Source organism: Psammomys obesus, unplaced genomic scaffold (assembly GCF_907164565.1).
Source record: "Psammomys obesus unplaced genomic scaffold, mPsaObe1.curated_primary_1811, whole genome shotgun sequence".
In the NCBI taxonomy this organism is placed as follows: domain Eukaryota; kingdom Metazoa; phylum Chordata; class Mammalia; order Rodentia; family Muridae; genus Psammomys; species Psammomys obesus.
This window is the reverse complement of record NW_026585691.1, coordinates 8,478,387-8,488,405: the sequence shown is the minus strand read 5'-3', so window position 1 is coordinate 8,488,405 and position 10,019 is coordinate 8,478,387. Positions and strand designations below refer to the sequence as shown.

The 10,019-nt window shown below is 48.0% G+C and overlaps 1 protein-coding gene across 1 annotated transcript in view; it reads left to right on the top strand.

The window, feature by feature from the left end:
- The first annotated feature begins 496 nt into the window (after nucleotides 1-496).
- Nucleotides 497-10,019, top strand: part of Myzap (myocardial zonula adherens protein) — a 75,663-nt gene continuing 66,140 nt past the window's right edge. The window contains exon 1 of the mRNA XM_055596824.1: nucleotides 497-601. Coding sequence (XP_055452799.1) covers nucleotides 527-601 — 75 coding nt within the window. The 5' untranslated portion in view covers nucleotides 497-526. The remainder of the gene's footprint in view (nucleotides 602-10,019) is intronic.

Sequence of the window (10,019 nt, the reverse complement as noted above, 5' to 3'; positions counted from 1 at the left end):
GAGGACTAGAGAATGGTTGCGCACTCTCAGCACACATACCTGTCCTCTACCACAGCAACGACAGCAGTCGCCTCTGGGGTCTTCATTAGGGTGCAATTCTGCAGGGGCCAATCGTTTACTAGAAGGCAAAATAATAGGCATTCAAGTTACTGGGGGGAAAAATGATACAGAGCAAGGATCCCAGTGGTCCTCGGAGTTTGGTGAAAAGCGCTGGGGTCGTGAGGCCTAAAGAACAGGACCCACAGAGCCTGGACCCACAGTGTGTGCAAGAAGACTGGATAGGGGGATACGAAGACGATGACGCTCAACGACGGGGAGAAAATGTTGCCAGACGGGTCTGGAGAACCTTCTTTGGCCCCGCCCCTCCCGGGCTCCTCCCAGGCTCCTCCCCTGCCCGGCTCCAGCCCCGCGGAAGATACGGCCTCAAGTGTCTGAGCCTCCCCCGCGCAGGGTGCGCCCGCCCCGCACGCTTATCCTGCCCCGGAGCAGCGCGGGCACCCAGCCCTCGCTCCACAGCCGCTGCGAGATGCTGCGCTCCACGTCCACTGTCACCCTGCTCTCAGGTGGCAGCACCAAGTCGCCCGGGACGCCTAGTAGGAGGGTGAGTAGCTAGCTGGAGGTGCTGCCTGGTCTCCTTCACCCATCCCTGTCGCCCCCTCTGAAGGGATGTGGGGAGGAGAATGCTTGCAGCTGCTGGCTGCCCACACCTAGTCTTGGCTCAAGTTTCCCGGCCAGTCCCGGACTCCATGGTGACCCTATCTCCCGATGCAACCGGCGGCTGGAAGAGAGGGTTTAGGGGACTTTGTGGGATACCCAGAACTTTCCTCTGGTTTGTGTCTCCCCTGTTAAGTCAAGTTTACACGTGACACCTGTTTAAAAAGGCAAGGGGGAGTGTTTCTGCGGTCTCTACCCTCAGATGCACAAGTAATGAATGTATTTGAAATGTGAACTTTCCCACGTCTCTTGGTTGGGAGCATCCGTGTGTCCACCCAGCCGTGGTAGACGGCCTCTGATTCAGGAGCGGGCTCTGCTAAGGTGGCTGCTTGTGTGCAGGCCAGAGCTGAGCAGCAGACCACCCCAGAGTCCAGCTGTGCAGGCTCTTTCTTCTTTGTGGCGATGGGGCCGGCCCTAAAGCCCTGGGCATCATCTCCAGGGAGCTTTCCCTGAGGAAATCTGTTTAGCCTCAGTCTTGGCTGAATCTGTTCTTACCCTCCCCAGATGCTCTGGGAAAGAATGGCCAGACTTGTCAGGTTCATGTTCCATGCCCCTTCAACATTCAGGGACTCAGAGAGCAGTTAGGAGCTTGGCGTGTGGCCTTTAAAGTTCTGGTATCATGGCATTGAATGCACACCTCTTCTCTAATTGTTTTCCCACGGGTCATTCTAACAGGATAAATCCTCTTCCAAAAGGCTCTTCTGTAGTCAGAAGTGTTTGACTGACTTGTAGTGTTTTCCTTACAAAGCTATCTTGCTCTAGCTATACAAGAAAGACATTTTGTGCTTTTGGGTAAGGGCCAAGGGATGGTAGTCTCCCCCCTTCTCTCTCTCTGTCTTTCTGTGTGTGTGTTTGTATGTGTGTGTGTGTGTGGGAGACACATAGGCTGACAGAACTCTGGTTGCTGGATCATTGGCTTCATTTCGTAAACTTCACATTTGGTTAGTGGGTTTCTAACCACAGGCCTACCCTTACTGCAGGATGGGCATTTGGCCTTTTCCCATGGAAAGCTTTGTTAATTAGAGCAAAATTTTGGTCGATAAAGAATGAAATCATTGAAAAGGTAGCCCTGGCTGTGTGTAGCACCCCCACACCCAGGGAGACTCTGGTAGTTCTGGGATTTTGTGGGTGAATACAGATGTAGCTGGTACACTTGGTAGCCTCTTTGAGATTTTCCCCTGGAATGGTGTTTGGACACGCTGTTGGGAAGGTTTTTGTCTCTTGGAAAAGACTGCCTCAAAACCTTGGGCCGAAGAACTCGGGCTTCCGAATTCAGACTGTGTCGGACTGCCTGGAGCATCCTAGCACTTCTTGAGGACAGAGTATTTCTAAAGGCTCCAGGGGTGTGTGTGTGTGTGTGTGTGTGTGTGTGCGCGCGCGCGCATTGGCAGGGCATATGTTGGGAGATATGGTGTGTTGATTGACTAACTGACTCACTGAGTATTTATAGCTCCGTCTCTGGGTGCTACAGGGCTGAGCACTCAGCTCCGAGCTGCTCCCTGAGGCAGACACTGTAACAGAAGATATGCAGTGATGATTTTTGTAGTGAGCGGGGTGTTTCCAGGGTTCAGTGACGCTGAAAGGAAGGCTCTCCCTGAGGTGTGTGAGGCAAGCCTCTCCCCGCAGGCAAGCTGCTACTTGGTGTTCCCAGCAGGGGCAGGAGTTTGGAGAGCAGCTGACACAATTAGTTGTGAAAAGAAATCTATCATTCCTCTCAGTGGATACTTGACACAGACTGTATGGTAATGTGTACCAGACCTGTTTTGGAACAAAGTTTTAAAAGAAGTTTAACAAGTTTTAAAAGAAAACTTTTAAACAGCACAAGAAAATAAAACTATACACTAAATAAATAACCCCGAGAAATGTTTCTGAAATTGAAGAGTTTTCAACAAATCCTGCACGCTCTCACTTCTTCTCTGATGTTGGAAGGAAGATGGTCTCAAACTGAACCTGTCGATCCTGGGCTGCATGTGGCTAAGGGTGGCTCTGGATATAGTCAAACTCAGAATCATAAACGTTCTTAAGACTCTGTGAGATGCCTTTGTTTGTTTTGTAACTCAATGGCATGGTTCTCAAGTGCGGACTTTGTCAGGGGCCATGCCGTGCCTCAAAGTCAAAAGGTCGGCTGGCTATTAAAATAGATCGGGTTTTATCCACAGGGCTTATCAAAGTAGTGGCTGTGGGAAGAACCAGGCTGTGCTGTCTCGGAGTTCAGGCCAACCAGAAGTGTCGGTGGCGGCTGACGTTGTGCAGGAGTTACCCTGAGTCAGCCGCAAGGGCAGCGTCTGACCAGGCTGTCACAGGTCACCCTTTGTTCAGGGACTGCCACCTGCAAACGTACTTACTTCCCTCTTGACCGAAACCATCCCAAGGGGGAGGAGGGAGAGTGACTTCTGTTAACCGACAAGCAGAACTCTGAGAGGCGTTCATACACACTCATCAGTGGGAATTAAGAAAAAAAAAAAAAAGCAACAACCTGCCTTCCAAACAGTTGTGCACTAAAAACCGTTTTCTCTATGGCCACAGCGGGAAGAGAAAGTGTTTGGGGAATAGGTACAGCTAGGATGATGACCTTGAGGGTTATGGAGGTGCGACACGAATGACTTCAGGATTTTGAAAGGAATTTTGTAATTGAAGGTTAATCCCACGGCACAGGCCTTCGAAGTGAAGTCAGTTGTGTGGCCGGGTTGTGTGCCTGGAGTGGAAGGCACAGGCTGTATCCTGTAGCCAGGTACTTTGAGCTTGTCACCCAGGCCGGAGCAGAATGTCACGATTCTCTGCAGCATGGTGTTCTCTTGATAAGAACATTGGCTGCTTGTGTCTGGGATTGTGACCCTCTGCTAGCATTAGAAACCAAGCGAATGAACAACTAAAACAAAAGACAAATCCAAACAAGGCCATGGGGTAAGATTGTCTCCTGGCCAGCCCTTCCCTTGGCAAAGGCTTTCTCTCTTAAAACCCAGGACAGTCCTGTCCATCATCACTCCCTGGCTGACCTGTCCTCACCACAGTCTTATACCTTTCTTGTTGGTTCAAAGTAAGGGATTCTCTGTGACTGGCATGTGAAAGGGGCTGGCAGGTGTTTTCCTGTCTTCCTCTTCTCAGTGGAGGAAGCAGTCCAAAGCTCTGCATCCTGTACCCTGTGGAATCCAGGGGGTGTGTGCACATAACTCCACCTTCCCGTAGGAGCCGAGGAAGGGATTTTGGGGGAATTCAGCCCCTGATAGAAGGAAGCTGGTTACAATATCCACTGGGGTAAGAGGGAAACTTTCATTGTGTTCAGAAAACTGCCTGGCTCCTGCTTGGGATCCTCCTGAGCCAATTCCTGACAGGCCAGGCTGTAGAGTTTTTAGAACCATGGCATCACCAGGACTTAAGCCAAAAGCCTCTGTCACTAACACATGACAGTTACAGGCTCAGAAAAACACCAACCTTTTTTTTTTGTTTTCTTTTCTTTTGTTTCTCCATCTTGCCTTGTTCAGTGTAGGCTGGTCAGACTTGGGGCTCTGAAGGATACTTGGTTTATGGAGCACTTCACGTTTATTCTACAGAGTGTATGGAAGGAGAGTGTAGCCTTGTTCCTAGGCCATTGCAAAGGCCTAAATCCGGTCCCTGCTGATGTTTCTCCATGCCATGCATCCACACTGAGCAAGGGCGTGGAGCTCTGTGTCCTCACCAAGCTTCTCGATGGCTGGCACACCCTTCCAAGTCAGTGAGCCTCACTTGTCTGATTGAGTTCAAGAACTGGCTCGCTGGAGCTAAACCTGAGGTGCTTCAGCCGTTACCTGCTTTCTGGTTTAAAATGGCCCCGGTACTTTTCCAGCATTCGGGAGAATAACCATGGAGCTCGCCCTTTCTCTCTTCCGATGAACTGTGTGGCTCCTAATTGTAAGCCATATTGCTGACTCACATCCATCCTTTGTGGAAGAGAATGGCCTTTTCTGACGTGCAAAGTCCAGCCACCCAGTTCTGCTGCTTCAGGGGCCTCTGAAAAGCCAAACTCCTCACATAATGTCCAGGTCCTTGTCTGTCCTGTCCTCTGTCTTTCTACTCTTCCCAGGTTTTTCAAACACCCCCCTCTCTGGAGCTTCTAATGCTGTTTTTTGTTTGTTTGTTTTTTGTTTTGGTTTTTTCTCTTTGTTTCATACTTCTCCCCTAATGAGAATCTGTATCTGCCCTGAACCGTCATTTCCTCTGCTTTGTGTAGCCCACAGTTGTGTGAAGCTATGCGCGATTAGTTGAGAAGTTTTAGAAAACTTGGAGGTATGCTCTGTTGATATAGTGCTCCCCACACAAATACAATGTCCTGAGTTCAAGCCCTAGAAACCATATATATGTGATATATATATATATATATATATATATATATATATATATATATATATATATATCTTCTTCTCTCTCCCTCTGTCACACACACACAACTGGTCATGGAGGCTGTTTGTGCTCATAATCTCAGCAATGGGGAGGCAGACACAATCAGATCTATGGGAAGTGCCAGCTTATTGGGTGAGTTCCAGGCTAGTGAAAGACCATGTTTCAATAAAACCCAAAGTGGGTAGCAGGGCTATAATGCCAGCCAGGGTCCGAAAGCAACCTCAGTTCACATACATTCGGAAAACGAGAACTTAAGAAGAGAAGGCCCGGGATCCAGCCGGCCTGATGCCTCCATCCTACCTAGGAGGGACGCAGGTGACAAATGGGTGGGAACGCTGGCCCAGGTGAGAAGTTTGAGGGTTCTGGGACGGTCTCCAAGGACTCTCCTGGCCTCTTCCTCTGCCACACTTGGAATTTTATTTATTGGTTTAAGTCGGTGGTTCTCAACCTTGGTTCTACACAGAGATACCAAGGCAGCATAAGACAGTTCCATCTGGGTCTCCCTCAGCACCAACTCAGGCTTTGAACTGTATGGAACTCAGCCTGAAGACTGTTTATTGGGAACTACTCTATGTAACTGAGCACAGTTGAGGATAAGAGTGTCTTTAGCCATTGCTTCCCCTTACAAATTTCTTGGAAAGGCTGATATTCTGGGGCAGCCAACAAGATCCCTTGGGCCTTGTAGATGGCCTTCAAGGTGATGGATGGGGCAGGGCCAAAGGTTCAAAACACTGCTAGATATCCTGGGATCTCTGTGTGCATTTGTGGTCTTATGCTTTCTTCTCAGCTCTTGGCATTTGGGCATAATACAGAAGTGATCCAGAAAGAGCTCAGTGAGCAAGGGAGGCCCTGGCCTTCCTCTTGGTGAATTTTGTGAGGCAGCAGCCCCTTCCCATGAAGAGACAGAGGGGAGGCTGCATGCTGCTCCCCACGCAGATCTGGCCTGCTCTGTTTTCAATGTCTCTGAGCTAAGAGTGTATTTCACTGTGGCCTACAAATTTTGAATGGGTTCTTATCGAGCCCAGTATATATATATAAAAAAATATTGATCCTACCTTGATATAGATAATAGATAATAGATAATAGATAATAGATAATAGATAATAGATAATAGATAATAGATAATAGATAATAGATAAGCTACAAGTTCAGGGTCACAGCAAGCCTTATCTACATGGTGTGTGTTCCATTCCCACCTAGCCTGGCTTGCAGGTTCCAGAGGTGGCATACTTTTGTTTCCAGCAGGGGTTTGGGGTGGGTCCTCCAGTCACACCCACCAAGGCCACACCTGCTCTTTTTCAGGGCAGATTGGCAAGGCCCCACACTAGGAGTGGACCAGACCTGAGGGAACCATAAATGCATTTGGTTCATTTCCTTAGGGATATCCAATTTGCAAACTGATTAGCAAAATTGTCACCTCCCTGGATCATCTTCTCCAGCCCTTGAGACAGATTTCCTCTCCCCCTTTGGTGAACCGCAGTTTCAGAGGCTGTGAGCAGAAAGGTGGGTGAAACCCCAGTGTGCCTTAAGATGAGGACCCCTGCCTCCACAAAGGGGTCACACAGAGCCCCAGAGGATGGCCTGGATTCCCCAGTGTTGTGAGCTACAAAGGCTTGATTGTACCTTTTTTTTTTTTTTTTTTTTTTAAAGACCTGAATGCTAGCTGTTTCTCCCTTGCCTTTCCTCCCAGGAGGGTAGCTTTGAGAGCAATGGAAGAATCTCTAGGGAGTTTCAGGTCTGGTCTCCTTTGTTTGAGTTCACTCCCTCAAACAAATCCAACCCAACCACATTGATAGACTGGTAGGCCCTGGAAAGGCTATGAAAGGCATCCTGGTAAAACGCTTGCCTGATCTCAACCTGTGTCTTCCTTTCCATCCATTCTGTAGTGCGGGAGACACTTCATTATTCAGTTGAATTGTTGAAATGAACTCATATGTCAGTCTCTTTGTCCATTCCCTGTTGACTGGAAGAGTTTGGCCCTTGGCTCTCTGTTTACGCTCATCTCACTCGCTAACCAGATAGCTCAGGTTGTATGTAACCTGTCACTCTCCGGACATGTCAACATCGAGCTGCACCTGGGCTATCTTGGAATATCTTGTCTTGGAGATGTCTGTTGTTTGGTGATGATGGATCTCCTAGACCTCACCGAGCCAAAAAGGACCTCTCTGGCCTTCTATACCCAGCTCATGTGGCATGTCTAGGTGCTGCCTTTCTCATAGAGTCCCGCTTCCAGTTAAGACTAAGCTTCTACTTCCTTTATCAGCACAACAAGAAACTTATCCAATCTCTAACATGTGCCAGAGACTGCTCAAAGCGCTTAACATGTGTCAGCTAAATTCACCACCACCCTTGAAGAGAATACAGTGTTGTTAGCTTTATTTCACAGCTAAGGAAACTAAAGCACTGGGGCTGAGGCCACTTTCTTAAAGTTTCACAGGTAGTGTCAAAGCCATAACCCAGGAAATGCAGATCTCCCCATGCTTTAGCCTCCAAGCTACCCTGCATCTCAGTACAGTGCATTGGCTATGTCAACCATCATGTTTGTTTGTTTGTTTGTTTTTGTTTGTTTGTTTTAGTGGTCTTGTTTGAGACTATTAATAGCTTACAAGCTCTTGGGGTACAGCAGCTTCTTTGTCATCATGTTCCTTTCTAGCCCTTAAAAAGTAATTTCCGAGTCGTAGGAACTCAGTGCTCAAGAGCGGAGCATGCTGTGCACAGCTCCTTTCTTTGGTCCACTGCAATAGACCGTTGCTTCCTGGGATGGATGCTGGGACACCGATAGTGTGTGAGCTGCAGTTCTCCACATTGTTCAGCACTCCAGGACTGAGCCAGCTGCTGAGGGGACACCTGAGGATGAACTGTAGTAACTACTTCTTGGCACTGTTTAGCCTGGGGAAGCTCTGGGTTTCAGGAAGCTGTAGTGATTAGTATCATAAAATACTGAGATAAGCCATGTTAGGTTGACATTACTCAGGGGAGATTCCCCACTGGGAAGATGGGTAGAGGGAGGTGGACTATCCCCAGTCACCTTAATGGGCAGGGTTCAGAGATCACATTCCTTATCAGAGCTTTTATCAGGAATTCAGAATACCTCCCAGGCCTCTAACATACTTCATTTGCTGCTCCTGAAGCTATCCAATTTAGGGAGAATGAGCTAGCACCCCGTCCACACATATCCTCTTTTAATTTTTATTATTGTTGTTGATTGTGTGTGTATGTGTGTGTGTGTTTTCAGCTATGCTCAAGCAATCCATGTGTCTCCATCCCCCTCAGTGTGGACAGGATGCCTAGCTTGTTGTGTGGCTGCTGGCAGCTGAACTTTGGTCTTCATGGTTGGGGGAAAATGCTTCTAATCATTGAGTTGCCGCTCCAGTTCCTTTATTATTTTAGTTTAAAAACTACTTGAAATGTTGCAAGCAACATAGACGCCTCTCCCCCGCCACTTTTGTGATCAACAGCATTAACAGTTGTGGTTCATTAAAGGTGTTTTTCTCCCTTTTAAATTTACATTAATTATAAGGGTGTGTCCAAAAGCACAAATGGTACTAGCCTTAACATTTTGTTCTGCAACTTCCTTTTTCTTCTGTTTTTGTTTTTCAAGACAGGGTCACTCTGTGTAGCCCTGGCCGTCCCCGAACTCAGTCTGTAGACCAGGCTGGTCTCCAACTCACAGAGATCTGTCTTCCTCTGCCTCCCAAGTGCTGGTATTACAGGCGTGCACCACCACTGTCCAGCAAGCAACTTTCTTTGTCACTGGGACAATATATTTGCTAGGGAGGTGTGCGATCCTGCTCCAGGCTGGGGCTAAGTTGCTTTCATACCATCAACAGTGGGTCATCAGCATCTATTAAGAAGAGCTGTGTTCTTTAATGTTCCCATCAAAGCACTCTATTGATGAGAGCAGATGCTTTGGGTAGGACCCAAGGGTGTAGCTCCAGGCATCTGCTGTAACTGCTGAATGGCTTTGAAGTCAAAGCTTTTATTTTGCAGGCTCATTTCATTTTTAGGTATTGTGTTTACTGGTGGCTTTGTGCACCTCAGGGTGGCCATGGTGCAATCAGCCCAGCCTGATAGGCATGGTGTAGGTGGCCCACCATGGGAAGAGTGCATGAAGGAATGTCAGAGTTCTGGGAGGGCCAGTGGAGAATGGGTTGAACCATACCGAAGCTCCATCTCACTTTTGGTTGAGCTAAGGCAAAAGGTTTTTTTCCTTAAAATTATGGCCATTAGGAAAAATGTCCCTCTAGAGCATCATCAGCCAGTGAAAAGCCATTGTTTACTATCTAGTGTCCCACATTCCATTGACCAACTAGTTTCCATGGAAATATGAGGGTCAGGAAGCCAAGCGGGCCTGTTTTGTTTCGGAGTTCGTAGGTTGAGAGCGCAGTGATAGCATCTAGATACTAATAAAAATAGTGCTGGGGAGGTCACTCAGCCAGGAAGGCACTTGCTGAGTGAGGGTGAGGACCTTCGTCTGATTCCTTAGAACTCACTTACCAACTGTAATTCGGCAACCCTACAGAGAGATGGGAGGCGGAGGCAGGAGGACCCCTGGAGGCCTGCTAGCCTGGCCCCTGCAGCAGCCAACAGCCAAGATGCTCTGCCTCACACATGTTGGTAAAGGTTGCCTGAGTTTGTTCTCTGACCTCCACACGTGTCCTGTGGCATGTGTGTGTCCATATTTTCGCACATAAATGTATGCGTGTATGTGGGGACACACACATACAAACACACAATCTTAACATACTTAGATGCATGCCTTCCTTTTAATCTCATCTTACTTGCTACTCTTGGAATTCAGAATCCATAGCCGCATAGCCAGTGGATGTTAGAGCCTGTGTGCATGTATGCATTTGTTCACATGAACGCACATACGTGTGTGTACATCCCCATGTATGTATGGGATGTGGTGCAGTAAAAAAAAAAAA